We start from the raw sequence: 15,485 nt of genomic DNA, 5'->3' as shown, positions 1-15,485 counted from the left end.
CTCTAACACGGAAAGTGCAAGAATGTGTTTCAAAGACAGGGTTACTGTCTCAGGACAAAGGGACCTTTGTATAGATTCTTAGTGAAAAGCTCATTTTAAGAATTTAAGGTTTGCTGAAATCACAGGTTTTTTCCCATTTATTTCCAAAGGAGTGCCCTTCAAATATAGTACATGAAAAATCATAGTATCCCTATTTTCAGGGATATACAGAGAATAATTTCGGATGTGCAGCCACACTGCACAGGAAGAGGAAAAGGAGACTCTGGATATGGATATATTCGGGGCTTCTTTTCTCTATGATTTAATGTATTTTCCAAGCTTTGCATCACGGGCCAAGGGTTCTGTTCTGCCTGAAGACCAACGGAAATGTGGGTGACCGACCTAGAACCATGTCCATTGCTCCTGAGGTTTCCTCCCTGCTGCGGCCTCTGATACCTCCTTGCTAAAGTCAAGTATGAGAAGCCCACTCTCTGCTGGAGAGAGTATGTAAAAAGAAAGATCACCAAGCAGATCCCAGGGATACAAACTACAAAGTCTTTTTTTGCTTCCTAAGAGATTTACTCCGCCCTCCTCTTTCTAGAGCTTTTCTAAACTGTCAGCTTTCCAATGTGAGATGCTGTTGGATTCAGGTTGGACGGGGGCTTTGTAAAACACTGAGTGGCGATCATGGAAAGGAGTAGGCAGCCTTGTTAAAAGCACATCCGGCAGCCGGGCCCTCCTATAAACAGCCTGGATTACATTAACAGGCCTCCCTGGGTGAGCAGAGTCTCATTCCCAACTCTCTCTGCCTACCTTACGCTCACCCCATGGTTATATAACCTTTAGAATGGAATTTGGAAATTCTTCTGACCCTGCCCTGCTTGCTGATAGAGTTGAGCCAGTGGCTGGCAGGGGCATAATCTAATAGGCGAAACTGGAAACACACAAATTCGCAGTCCTCTGGTCCCGGCCCAGACTGTGTCGGCAAGGAAAGACAGACTCGCCCTGTCTCCCTCCTCCCTTCTCTGGCCTAAGTTTACGCTGACTTCACCCAACAGGCACCTGACCCTCCCAGATGAGCTGGGAGTGGCTAAAGCGCCATGCACATGGGGTGGAGGTGCAGGCAGCAAATGGTATTTAAGATGCTGAGTTTGTAAAGCATTTAGGTTTGGGAAGGAAAGCTATAGGATTCCCAATTAAGCTGCACTTTCAGAAACTCAAGCTTTGACAAAGGCCAGTAAGAAAGAGCCAGGAAAGAGAAAACAGAGTGGTGGGCCCATCAAGAGTGCAAGGTTATAATTGCTGCAGCTTTGCAAACCTCAGCCGGGCAGATCCAGATTCCCCTACAGGAAGAGCCTTCCTCGCCCAGGCCCACGAAAGATGCTGGAAAAGACTCTCTCAGCTGTGACCTGGCTCTGCATTTTCATCTTGGCCTTTGTCAGCCACCCTGTGTGGCCACAGAAGCCCCCTAAGCGCAAGACACCTGGGCAGCTCAAAGTGGCTGCCTGCTGTGAGGAAGTGAAGGAGCTCAAGGCCCAAATCGCCAACCTAAGCAGTCTGCTGAGTGAACTGAGCAAGAAGCAGGAGAGGGACTGGGTCAGCGTGGTCATGCAGGTGATGGAGCTGGAGAGCAACACCAAGCGTATGGAGTCTCGGCTCACAGAGGCCGAGAGCAAGTACTCGGAAATGAACAACCAGATTGACATCATGCAACTGCAGGCAGCACAGACTGTCACGCAGACCTCGGCAGGTAAGGAGCACGTTCTCACCACCCTGCCCTCACAGAGCCCAGTGTCTCCTGTCTGTAGCATTGCTTTCTAGGTAACGTGGTCATCAGAACAATTATTGGGGGTTCTTTGGGGGCATACTTTCTTGGGTATGTGCTATTAGCTCTATTTTCTCTTTACTAGAGGCTTAAGAAGTATTTCTTTTGATTTCTAATGTTCTGCAAATTTACCCAGTACCTTCACAGGTCTCTTATTCACACAATGTTTCAGCACACTGAAGGTATGAATTACCATCTTGGAGCACAGAGAGATCACATGGTTTACCCAAAGTCACACAGCAAGTCCTAGAAAGAGGGTTCAAATTTCCCAATTGGTCCCCTTCCTTACCCAGAGCTGACAGTCCCAAGGAAGCAGGAGTGAGCACCGAAACCATAGCGTCCGTTGCTCTAGAAGCAAAGTTTTGCCAAAAACAGTTCTCTCATGTCTCTAACATTTAGTGGAACGGGTGTAAATGGAATTGTGTCTCCTCTCTCTGCAAACCTAACTTCTTGCTGGCTCAGAATGAAGTGTGCAGACACAGCGCAGGGACATTTGAAAATTTCCTTTGTGTTCAGGAAAGGACAGGCTCCTCAAAGTTCCTCAATTTTGATATTTCTATTTTTCCCCATGATCTCAAAATTCTGCCTAATAGTACAGGAAATAAGAAAATGTAACACTGAAATCTGGATTTTGGGGAGGCCAAAAATAAGGCATACTTAATGTTTTCTCTTGCATAATAATTTTCAGCTTATGGTTAGCTCAGCTCAGATGGGCCAAGTGACTTTATTAGAGAGAAATCCGGTTTTCCAAAATTATCGGGAAATTATTAATTACAAGGAGCGTATCCTATAGATACGTCATTTCTTGCTGATATAAAAACTTTTGGTCACACTATAAACTAAGTCAAGGACAAAGAAGAGAGTAAGTAACTGGTTAGCCTCAGTTCAAATGAAAAAGTTTTAACATGAAATTAAGCTTAAAAGTTCTGTTATCTAAAGCAACGTGCGTAAGTCAGTTTCTGAGCATGTACTTCCTGACCCTCAGTTTGGGACTCACAGGCCATTTTCTAGACAAGCGAGTCCTGGTTCGGTTTGTGAGATAGGTTAATCTGACCGTGCCGCTTCCTGCTCCTCCAAAGGGGGTTTTCTCACCCCCAGCAGGGAGTTTCTTGGAGTCAAATGCAGCTCTCCTGCCGGGCCTCTTACTCTTGCCCAAAACAACACTGCTTATTTTTCTTCTGTATTACTAGGTGCTGGGTCACCTTTATACTCTGCAAACAGGTAGCCCCTTGGAGAAAGCAGTAAGCTAATGCTTGCATCAGTAATAGAAAGTGTAGAACTCTGCTGGCACAGACAACCCTTTCCCCTCCCCGACGTGCTCTGCCCTGGACAATTCCCAGGAGGAAATGTTTCCACCTGCCACATGTGTGCTCTCCTCGAAGGCCCAGTGCAATGGTCACCAGAAGAAGCTCCCAAGACACAGAGGGCAGAAGTGTTTCTGGTCAGCACCAGTTCCCACTCTCTGAATCCTCTCAGGAAAGACAGTCCCTTCCACTACGTCTTCAATATTTAGAACAAGGAGACAAACTTGGTATAAAGCAGTAGCCCCCAGGGCAGCTGGGGAAACATTTAAATCAACCCCCAAGTGAAAACCAGCCTGTTTAATGCTCTCACTTCCCTGCTCTAACAACCACTCCAGGGGAAGAGGTCCAGGGGTGCCTCAAAGTGCATTTGTCTAGCAGAGTGAGATTAAGGAGGGAAAGGCAAGATTATAAATCCATCTCCCTTAATTAGGGACCTAGTAGCCATTACCTCTGAAAAACAATAAAGCCAACCAACCAAACCAAGAAACAACAAAACTGAATCCCACAAGACACTCATGATTACCTAGGAGTAGAGGCTGGATGTCCCAAAGTCGGATCTGTTAGAGCATCTGTTATGTGGCCCCGCACACTGTAATAATTCCAGGATTCGGGCTAGAACTACTGCAGGATAATTTATTTCGCAGTAAACCTGGAATCATCTGATTGTCCCATGGATGTTCTCCAGGTGAAGGGCTTCCCCATCCCTCAGTCCCACCACTGGTGAAGCCAAAATATACCCACTCTTGGTCTGTCACATCCAGACACTGCCTAGCAATGAACATTCCTATGAATTTCGTGGTTGAAATGGAGCCAGTGCTTAGGCTTTCACCTTCTATGCAGCAGGAAGGCCCTGTTGCCAGGGACCCGGGTCTGTATGCTCACTGCTGTGGTCTGTCCCCTTCGTAGATGCCATCTATGACTGCTCATCCCTTTACCAGAAGAACTACCGCATCTCTGGAGTATATAAGCTTCCTCCTGATGACTTCCTGGGCAGCCCTGAGCTGGAGGTGAGGCCATCACCACCCATGTTCCTCCAATACCCGCAAAGGGACAATAGGACTAGTCAGATTCTAACAAAATGGAAACTCAAGATAGAAACAAGCATATCATATACCAGGGAGCTATCCACTCAGTTTATGGGAGGAAAAATCCAAGCATCTGTTTTGCCCTTTCAAATCATTATCAACTAAAGACCAACCTTCTGAAGTAGGTTAGATAATTCTAGAACTACCACTTAACTAGCTAAAATCTCTTGCCATGTCCTAAAGCAGCTGGTCTTTGGGGGAGAAGAGAGAACACGGAGGGAGCCTATCAGAAGTGCCTGGAGTTTCCCCTTCAAACCTGATGTGCACTTACTAGCCCTGTCCTCAGCTTGGATCATTCTCAAATTTGATCACTTGGGCAGAATAGAGCCTGCGTGGCTATGGGAGAGCGGACATCCCCGGCTCTACAGGGATGGGAGAAGGGAGGTGAAGGCCACCCCATGCTCATGCTCCTGCTCCTGCCTCTGCGGGTCCCTGACCAGAGCATCCTTTCTGCTCCAGGTGTTCTGTGACATGGAGATGGCAGGTGGTGGCTGGACCATCATTCAGAGACGAAAGAGTGGCCTTGTCTCCTTCTACCGGGATTGGAAGCAGTATAAGCAGGGCTTTGGCAGCATCCGCGGGGACTTCTGGCTGGGGAACGAACACATCCACCGGCTCTCTAGACGGCCAACCCGGCTCCGTGTGGAGATGGAGGTGAGAACAAGGCCTGCGTCCCAGGACTGGACCAGGCCACCACACACGACTGTGCAACTGTGGGGACGCCATTCCTATTCCTACTCACTTTAGGCTTATGTATTATGATGGTTTTCCTTTAGGTTACAGTACAGTTGAGAAAGAATAGATTTGTTCCTACTTTTCAGAAAAGTGAGGCTGCAAGTGCACAGGAAGAGGCTAGACTCAGGCCAGAGTAGAGTAATCCAACAGTCAGCGGCCTGGGGCACAAGGTCCTCTAATGTGCAAACCATACTGACACTGGTTGGTGTTCCTCATCAAAAGCCTTGAAGCATCACTATATTCTCAAATTACTCTATGACATCTCTAAATGGGGTACTATAAAAACCTTATGGACAAGAAAGTGAGAGGATACAGAGAGATTAATCAAGGCGTGTGGTGACTCAGGAGAGCAGTTTGGTCTAGGACCCTTGTTTTCTGATTCCCAGGTTTAGAGGTAAATAAGCAATAAAGCTTACTCAATTCCCAGCAGTAAAAAGATGTGTGGCTACAGCTGGAGAAAGATGAGGTGCAGGGTGGGATGAAATGACACCTGCAGCAGTTTTTCTCAGGCTCTGCCTCCTCTGACAGGACTGGGAGGGCAACGTGCGCTACGCTGAGTACAGCCACTTTGTGTTGGGCAATGAACTGAACAGCTACCGCCTCTTTCTGGGGAACTACAGTGGCAATGTGGGCAATGACGCCCTCATCTATCATAACAACACAGCCTTCAGCACCAAGGACAAGGACAATGACAACTGCTTAGACAAGTGCGCGCAGCTCCGCAAAGGTGAGATCTGGGGTGGCGGGAAGTTCAGGTATAAGTCCACAGTCCCACTTGAAGAGAAAGTGTGAATTATAACTGCACAGCTGACATCCTGATCTGGCATTTCCTTTTTATATAGGCTCTGACTGCTTAGCTACTACTAAAAAAACTACTAAACGAACCCCTGTGGTCTCGCCTATCAGCCATGTCCAAGGGGAGGGTACACTCAGCCCACTAGCACTGATCTGTTTCTTGCACCAGGCGGATACTGGTACAACTGCTGCACGGACTCCAACCTCAACGGAGTCTTCTATCGCCTTGGGGAGCACAACAAGCACCTGGATGGCATCACCTGGTATGGCTGGCATGGCTCTACCTACTCCCTCAAACGAGTGGAGATGAAAATCCGCCCAGAAGACTTCCAGCCCTAAAAGGAGACCTTCTGTGGAGCAGGGCTGGAGAGCTGGAGACAAATGGAGGCTGGGAGGGTGGAGGACAGGGAGAGGACAGAAAGGGTATGCCTGGAAAGCGGCCTAGGGTCTCCAGGGAGAGAGTCAGTCTCTGAGGGGCACAATACAACCACATGTACCAGGACGTTACAGTAAATGGGAAGCATCTGAATACAATCGGTTCTGACACGTCCTTCTTGGGGGGCTGGTCTGAATGGGTTCTCCTGGCTGTGATCCCTGACATAGCAGCAGCTTTTTTCCACATGATTTTTCTATGAAAAAAAAAAAATAATTGTGAGATGACTTTATCCATCTCTAAGGTGAGGGGAGGGCAGAAACAAGTTCCTTTGCTAAAAAGAACCAAATATTTTGGTTCTCAAGGAGAGACCCTGGGTGTTAGATAAAGACATGAAAGGGGATCATGGAAGAGAGGAGTTTCTATTTTTAAATCCAATAAAATTACCTTCAGTCTACACATTAAAAAAAAAAGACAATAATTGTTCTGCTGGAGGTGAGCTGATCCAGGTTGGACTTGACTGGCAGGTACTCCAGGGCACTAGGCCTTGCTGCTGGCCTCAGAGAGCTTCTCCTGCTAGGCCTCCATCAGGGTACAGCACTAAAAGCAGGTAGTGGACTGGTGGTGGCAAGGGAGCTCCAGCGGGAGGTGGGGATAGGTTCTCTCGTGGACGCTTGCACGACACTGCCTGAAACTATTCAGTCTACAGATATATCTATTTTTATTTACTTTTAAAGAAAAGAGCTTCCTCTTTTATCTTGTCTATAAAAACTGGCTGAAAAATGAAGGTAGATGGCACTATGGTTAATAACTCATGCTTTGTAAAAATAAAATAGACTGTTTTAAATATTCAAAGTTCCTTTTTCCTCCTATAATAAATTTTTAACACGTTTGTTTTTAAATGATTACCATGACCACTTAGAGCATGGTAAAAAGTTTAAGTGAAAAATCAGAAGGTGAACAGTGAGAAAGAGACTCATTTTGTTGTGGTCTTAGGAGGTCAGATCTGGCCTAACCACCTAACCCCCAAGGAGGCCAATGCCATCACCTGGCTTCAAAATACTTTGCTAACTACTTTCTACTTGAGCAAATTAACACATAGAGAGAGGGAAAGTAACCTCAGTCATAACATATGACAAACAATTCTGACTTTTAGGAAGTCATTTTTCCTTGCCCAAAAGAACCATTCCCTTGAACCAGTCAGTGTGTAAGCCATGATGCTTACTCAGTATTTTAAAATTGTATCTACAGTCCTTTGATTGCTGGGAACCTACTTAACCTTAAAAACAAGAACACTGGGGATTTTCAAAGAAATAAACTGAGTAAACACAAAGTGTCCTGAGTAGGGCGTCCCAGAGACAGGCATTCAGACAGAGCTTCCTAAGGCAGGCAGGAGAACCTGAGATGCTTAGCAGCCAGCACGATACAGCACTTCTAGAAAAGGGAGGGCGAAAGATGAGGCGATAAGAGAGGAAGAGCCTAAGGTACCTGTGTGATTCTCTCCCGCGTCCCATACGCCCCACAACGAAAACACAACTGAGCCTCTTTGAAACAGAAGCTAAAATAAACAAGTGGGACTAGTCAAACTAAGAAGCTCTGCACAGCAAAGGAAACAATCAATAAACTGAACAACCTATAGAATGGGAGAAAATATTTGCAAACCTTAACCCCTAGTAAGGGGTTAATATCCAAAATATAAGGAACTTATACAACTTAATAGCAAAAAAGCAAATAATCCTATTAAAAACCAGACAAAGAAACTGAATAAACATTTTCCCAAAGTAGACATCCACATGGCCAATAAGCTCACCACTAATCATCAAAAACACAACATCACCTCACAGCTCACATCTGGCAGGATGGCTATTACAAAAAAGATGAGAGAGAGCAAGTGTGGACGAGGGTGTGGAGAAAGGGAACCTTGTGCACTGCTAGCGGGAGGGCAGACTGATGCAGCCACTGTGGGAAACAGTGTGGAGGTTCCTCAAAACATTAAAAATGGAACTGCCATGAGATTCAGAAATGTCACTTCTGGATATATATCAGAAGGAAATGAAATCACCATCCCAAACAGGTACCTGCACCCACGTTCACTGCAGTATTACTTATAATAGCCAAGATATGGAAACAACCTAAATGTCCTTTGACAGATGAATGGAAAAAGAAAAGGCGATACACACACACACACACACACACACACACACACACACACACACACACACACAGGAATACTATTTAGTCATAAAAGGAAGGAAATTCTGTCATTTGTGACAACATGGATGAATCTGGAGGGCATTACGCTAAGTAAAATAAGAGACAAAGACGGACAAATATTACATGGTATCACTTATGTGAAATCTAAAAAAAAAAAAAAAAAAGCTGATTTCAGACAAACATAGAATAGAATGGTGGTTGCCAGGACATGGGCGACAGGGAAATGGGAGGTGTAGGTCAAAGGGTACAAACCGCAGAGCTTCAAGTATAGGCTTTACCTGGGGACAGAGGCGTTTGTTTTCTTACAGCCAACATTAATCTGCAGGGAATTCTGAGGACTGATTTTCAATTATATTGGCTTAATAATTTAAATGACCTTTTGAACACTTTTCCAGGCCCCTGACTATATCTTTCTACTACAAATGTGCATAAACATTAATGAATCTATTATCTCTCAAAACTAGGGGAAATCTGGGGTAGGGTGAGGGAGGTTGCAGAGAAAGGTTAGCAGGGAAGTTAATGTGCAAAACTAGTTATTGATAATCAAGTTACTATATTCAGTTATCAAACAAGACTGCATGACCTAAGCCAGAGACTGAAGGAAGCAGCATAGGTTTCACATTTGCGGGGCCTAGTTAGAAACTAAAGCCCACCCCACAGGATGGCATGTTTCTAAAATAACATGTGGTATTTGAGAAATCAACATTCTCTCCAAGTCCAATTTAGCTGGGCAAGAACATGATTCTATTTTGATTTTTTTGATCACTTTTTAGTGTCTACAGGAATACTTTTTAGTATCTACTCAAAAGCAGAGCTGGCAGAGAACTTGCTATCTGATTATGCTCTCAAGTGAAGGAAGCACCACGCCTGGCAGCCTGTTCCAGCCACAGAGGAGGCACTTACTAGCCAGGTGATTTTTCCTAAACTGTCATGTTGGCATTTATGTCAAGATAATTAGATCCCAGGGCTAATATTCTCTGATCATCATCAGGGAAAGTGAGTTCTCCAGGAGCTGGAGCTAGCAGTTTGGGATGCTTGTAATTTCATCACAGTAGAAAATTTATTAAACAACCTATTTTGTCCATACCTAGAAGACTGAATACCAGCTTATGAGAGGACAGAACATAACCAAACCAGGGGAAAGGACCACTGACTCTCAGACTTCACTGCCTTTTATAATCACAGAACTCCAGAGGAGCACCATGCAGGCACCAACATACGTGGTCAACAAAAGCCCACCCCGTCTCTGGGTGGTCTCTGAGGCACAGGAACCAGTACTTTCCACTCCTGCCCCAGAGAGCGCTATCTAACCCAGACATAAAATCAGTTTTTCCTAGGCTGCTATGGAAACAAAACTGCTTCTAGATGGACTTCACTGGGATAAGCAAACAGAGGTTGAAAAACAAGAGGAGCCCTGGTGCTAAGGATCACCAGAAATGATAACTGTGGCTGGAGTACTGGGAGAGCCATGTGCAACCCCTTCTCATTTAAATGTGTTGACCAGACCTGACGGCAGATTTCACAGAGCAGAAGTCTCCACGTGACTCCAGTGAATTGGCAACAAACAGTGGGAGGAAAGAAGTCATTTGAGATAAAGGCAATAATTTAAAATAGTTTACAGCCTACCTGATGAGAGACTCTAGGATGGCGGGGGTGGGACCTTTCTGGAACTCCAGTTCTTTGTAGTGTAGCGCTTTGGCATATGCTCGGCACTTGGCAGCCCTCTCACCCAGCAAAACAATGCCATTGTCATCTCTCAATGGCAGGGGGCCCTGGAGGAGAGCAGAACCCCACAGCATAGGAAAATGGCAGGCAGAACACAAATAGGAGTGGGCTGCGTGGGTGCTTCTACCCTCCCACCAGCTGGTTCCCTGTCTGGCTCCACCTGGACAATGGGGAAAAGTCTCACCTTGTCACTGTGTTCCATAAATTCAGCCAAGTTTAAAAGAGTTTGTGTGACTTCGGCGATGTCCTGTGAGGTGAGGGCCAACTCGATGCTTCTGATGAGCTCATCCTGCTGGTCTTCGTTCAGTTCAGACCAGCAGGACACAAAGGCAGCGTTGAAGAGATCCCTGAAGGCAGAGAGGAGTAGACAAAGAGGCTGGAAATACCTCTCACGCCTCTGCCCGGTGCAGAGTCATACATACCAGGCTACTCCTGGCTTCACTGACATTGGTTATACAGAGCAGTGCTGTCCAATAGAACTTGCTGGATATGGCCTATATCTTCCCCATCCAATATAGTAGCCACTGGGCATTGAGGGCATGAACTGTGTGGTGAGTATGACTGAGGAATTCAATGTTAAGTTTTATTTCATTTTCATTAAATTAAAATAACCCCATGTGGCTAGTGACTACAGAATTTTATAAAGCAAGTATAGACACTGTGACATACAGGGCCTGTGTTGGGGGCAAGAGGAGAAAGAAGAGTAGAGTAAAAGGCACATTTCTTGGCAGTTTTTGCACCACTGCTCCTCATGGAACAAATGAACAGAAAGAGGACTTCTATCATAGAAATTGGCATTAATGGATTCTGAAAATAATCTTCAAATGGTTTTTGGGATATTTCTCAGGCAATGTCCAAATTCCTAAAATTGGAAATGGCAAAGGCAGCATCTGCTACTGCTTTTCAAAATAAAACCAGAATGCTTTTTTTTGGATGGTCATAAACAAAATGACAACAGAACTTAAGGAACTGGAAGCATTTGAGAATAGAATTCAAGTCCTCAAGTCTTAAAAGATTCTCTAAGCCAGTCTCTCATAGCTGGGGCCTTCAAAGACCTGGAACCAGAGGTGCTAATTCTAACATTACTAATACAATTTTAAATCACTACAGCATCATATGGGTGAACATATTTGCTACCCGACACCTGAACTTCATCCTATCCCTTCGTTTTTGGTGAATGTGGGAGGAGTGGAGTTGGAAACTATAGAATATGCCTATAATGTGTAGGTTAAGCATTTGATGGCTCTGCATCCACTTTTTGTTACATTAAAAGATCAAATCAGCCCAGCCAACGTGGCTCAGCAGTTGAGCATCGACCTATGATCCAAGAGATTCCCCATCCTGGCACATGCCGGGGTTGTGGGCTCAGTCCCCAGCAGGGGGTGTGCAGGAGGCAGCTGATCAATAACTCTCATCACTGATTTTTCATTTTTCTATCTCTGTCTCCCTCACCCTTCCTCTCTCTGAAATCAATTAAAAAATATATTTTTTTAAAAAGAGTAAATCAGACCAATGTATGTAATTTGGAATCTATCTGATGGAAAGAACACTATTTGAAATTCAAAGAGTAACGTAAAGACAGAAAGAATTCCCACACAAATTAAGAAATAAGCTTTCTGATTTAGGTCCGAGGCTACATTGGATCCCAAATGAAAATAGATGGCACTAAGGGGTAAACACATATGTGTGTATTTATCACAAGTCTCTTGGATGACACTGTGCTCAAAAGTGACTTGGAGTAGAAAAGAGGTACGCCACGCCAGCTAAACATACAAAATCTGCACACTACGGAAACAGAGAAGTCCTAGGAGCTATTTTTAAAGCATGATAAAAATATTTGAAAGAAATGAGAGGAACCAAATCATGGCATCAAAGCAACAGTCCCAGGGACCATCACTAAATACACTGTTAAATCACCACCACCTGCTAAATACACTCCAACAGCATACCAGCGGTGCGGCCACAGTGAAATAAAAATGCCTTGCTCTTTGCTTTTTACAATTGAGAAGAATCATCTGTAAATTAAATCACTATTTTATGCCTCATTGTAAATAATAAATGTCCACTGTAGAAAATTTTGGAAAATAGGGGGGAAAAATGAAGATAAAATAATCACTCCTTAAATCTTCTCACTTAGAGATAACAATTGCTCTACTACTTTCTGATCTTTTCCCTATGTACAAATATTTTCAATAATTTAAGTCACGCATTTATACCATTTTGTATTCCATTTTCTTCGCTTACATTATACTACAAATCTTTTTAATGGCTGTTTAAGATTTACTATTTAAAAGTTTTTTTTTTATGGCAAATTCTATTTTCCAAAGATGGCTGCAACACTCTGCCGTTGCATATGCTCTTCCAGGACTATCAAGAGGTGGTATCCATGTCTCCATCCCTTGAACGTGAGTGAGTCTTTGGTGACTACCTTGGACAACCAACCAAGTATGGCAGAAGTGACACTATATGACTTCCAAAGCTGGATCATACAAATACCATGCACTTCCTTGGGGACACTCACTCTTGAACTCAGCCAGTATTCTCTAGGGAAGCCTGAGCAATCCATCAAGCAATTCGTGTGGAGAGGAACCAAGGCCCCTGGCCAGGGCTGAATTTCTGGTTGATACTCAGACCCAACTTGCCAGACATATGAATAAGCCATCTTGAAAGTAAATCTTCTAGCCTCCAGCCAAACATCCCCCACTGACTCTTGTGTGGAGCAGAGACAAGCTGTCCCAAGTCCTGACCAAACTGTAGAGCCATGAGCAAAATAAAATGACTGTTGCTGTTTTAGACCATTAAGTTTTGGGGTATTTGTAATGCAGCAATAAATAATTAGAATATATTATTATTGGAAACAGGTTGTATTAAACTATTATATAACTGTTTTCAGAGTTGTAAGTGACTTTGTAACTTTGTAATTACAATTTTGGACCTAAATTTACTGAGGAAGGGTCTACTAGTAAGGTTAAGATGGATGCTGTTCCTGCATGATGAGCTTTTTCAATCTGCCCTTTTCTTTACTTTTCCCCCCAGAAGTTAGCAAAATTAAAACTACTAGCCCTTTTACTATTGCCTAGTACTATTACCAATTCTCATATGTCATTTTCTATGTGTGGATCACCTTGATCCCAGTCTGCAGTTGGACAGAAGGAGCTGACACATCATACCTGGCCATCGGGTTGTAGGCCTGAGCCAGGGCCCAGCATGAGCGCAGGGAGGGTGATGAGGAGTCCTTCAGCAATTCCAGGCTCAGCCGCCTCAGCCACTCCAGCCAGTCATCTTTGGAGACCCTTCTGGCAGCTCCCCAGGCCTGCAATCCCACAGGTGACAAAGAAAAACCATCAACTTCAAGGGACAACTGTGAAGAGTCCTCATCTATTTAATGATTATTCTACTTCTTTGATATATAAAATTAAACTCCTCATGATAAAACTCCCCCAGATCACAAACATGAAAGAGTGATATTTCCTTAAAAAGCCATAAAGCAATAACAGCAAATTCTAGAATATACCACAGTATAGAAAAAGCCTGTTTCACAACCCATTTGTGCCGGATTGTATCAGCAAAGCAGAGAGCTCTTACAGACTGAGAATGGATGGGGTCTGTCACATTCGGAGTGCATTCAACTAATGGCCTCCGTAGTGTGGGGAGGGCCCTGGGCACTCTGTATTAGGACTCTGGTTCACCTGACGGCAGAGTCACACAGGGAGAGGGGAAGTGCTCAGCTTCTCAGCATCACAAGTCATGTTACAATCAGGTGAGCAGTTAGCCCAAGGCACATGGCACCATGGTGGGATGGAGACAAAGGTATAGAGCAGACTTAGTCTTTACTTTGCAGTACATGCCCTACAACTTTCCTCAACTCTGAACTCTCCAGGCACCGAGAGTTACTCCAGGGGCAGCTTAGGGAGGTGGGTGGAAAGACTCTGGCTCTGGACATGCGCAGTATAGTGCAGTGGCCACAGCCACACTCTGGAGCACAGGGGCTTGAGTGTGAATCTGGGTGTCTAACCTTGGGCAAATTCCTTAACTCCTCTGTGCCTCAGCTTCCTCCTCTGTAAAATAACGATGAGTTCCCACCTCATAGGGTGTCTTAAGGATTAGCTAAGTTTTTATGTGTAATGGGTTTGTAACAGTGCTTGGCACAGTCCATGCTGTGCGTGTAGGGGCCTGTTACTCTGGGGTGAGAAACGCCTGGCTGGAATCCCGGCTCTGCCACTCAGAGTAGTGGCGCTCTGGGCAAAGTACTTGTCTGTTGCATTTGAGCCTCAGTCTCCTCATCTGAGGATAACGTTATCTAAGGGCACAGCTGGGAAAGTAGAGTGAAACACGGTTGCAGTTATTAAAGTGACATCTCTTTGAATTGGCCTGGTCCTAACTACTAAATAACAAACTTTAAAAATATGTTCTTAAAAGATTTCTCCAGCAAAACAGACATGTTGATCCTCTCTAAACTAGGGAGATCACAGAAGTGAGAGAAGTTCTCAAGTGAGGTGAACTTGATCTCTTTTCTCAGGTTAGATAATCTAGAGATTTTTTTTTTCTATTTGGCAATGGTTATGCTCATTTTTCCAAGTCTTGGGTAGAGAGCAAAACTCCCTGGGAGCAAGCTAGACTACTGGGGAATTTCCTAAAATAGAGACTAAACCTCTAAACCAGGGTAGACAGCTGCCTGGCTGGAAGAACACTCTGACCCTGGGCAGGCTGAAAACATCTGGGTGGAAATGGCCTTGCTTGGTCCTTCCCTCAAGTGTGAGGTGTAAATACGGTGGCCTCAAAACTGCCTGGGAATGCCAGGCGACTTACGACCTTTCTTTTCCTTCTAGAGTTTGACACTAGCAGTCCAAAGCCCAGGCGGAAAAGCTGCATCACTCCTGACCCAGGGATCTCTCACCATGCCATCTGAAACTCACACATCTCTTAGCAGTGGCCACTTTAGAGCTGTCTGGGAAAGACTGACACCTCAGTCAGTAATAAACCCCAAATGCTCCAGACTGTGTGAACACATGCCCACAGGTCTGTGTTCACATCTTTATGGGCCTGGGCAAGTAGAGAACAGGTCACGGGGCCCCAGTCCTGCCCAGTTCCTCACCTCACTCTGCTGCTACACAGGAAGTGCAGCTGCCCATAAAGGACGAGGAATACCACGTGAACATCCAAACCTCGAGCTGCCGCCACTCCCCAGAAGCACTAAAGACTAATGCAAAAGGGGGAAAACAAGCAACCTGATATATCTACTTAAAAGTCAGTGATGTAACTATGATGATTCTACTCATATCCACTTCAGAGGTTTTGAAACTGCATGTGCCTAAGTGGATGGCTGATGGCATACATGGTGAGAAGCTGGTTATATCCCAGACTTTGGGCAGCATAGCATGGAGAATTCAGTACATATCTGCAAGAATCAAAAACCTCACTACGCAAAGTGTGGTCCATGAAACAGTAGC

The 15,485-nt window shown here is 44.8% G+C and overlaps 2 protein-coding genes across 2 annotated transcripts in view; one reads left to right on the top strand and one right to left on the bottom strand.

The window, feature by feature from the left end:
* Positions 1-15,485, bottom strand: part of MTOR (mechanistic target of rapamycin kinase) — a 98,889-nt gene that overhangs the window by 52,661 nt on the left and 30,743 nt on the right. Inside the window, exons 26-28 of the mRNA XM_016217893.2 lie at positions 13,206-13,348; positions 10,220-10,382; positions 9,937-10,082 (exon numbers count right to left, since the gene is read on the bottom strand). Of these exons, the coding sequence (XP_016073379.1) occupies positions 9,937-10,082; positions 10,220-10,382; positions 13,206-13,348 (452 nt within the window). The remainder of the gene's footprint in view (positions 1-9,936; positions 10,083-10,219; positions 10,383-13,205; positions 13,349-15,485) is intronic.
* Positions 880-6,110, top strand: ANGPTL7 (angiopoietin like 7). Its single transcript, XM_016217894.2, has 5 exons — positions 880-1,729; positions 4,015-4,115; positions 4,653-4,847; positions 5,457-5,655; positions 5,893-6,110. Exons 1-5 carry the CDS (start codon positions 1,360-1,362, stop codon positions 6,060-6,062), a joined length of 1,035 nt encoding a protein of 344 aa, XP_016073380.1. The 5' UTR covers positions 880-1,359; the 3' UTR covers positions 6,063-6,110.

The sequence above is a fragment of the Miniopterus natalensis genome, chromosome 9 (genome assembly GCF_054644295.1).
Source record: "Miniopterus natalensis isolate mMinNat1 chromosome 9, mMinNat1.hap1, whole genome shotgun sequence".
Lineage (NCBI taxonomy): Eukaryota > Metazoa > Chordata > Mammalia > Chiroptera > Miniopteridae > Miniopterus > Miniopterus natalensis.
This window is presented reverse-complemented; position numbering and strand designations above follow the sequence as displayed.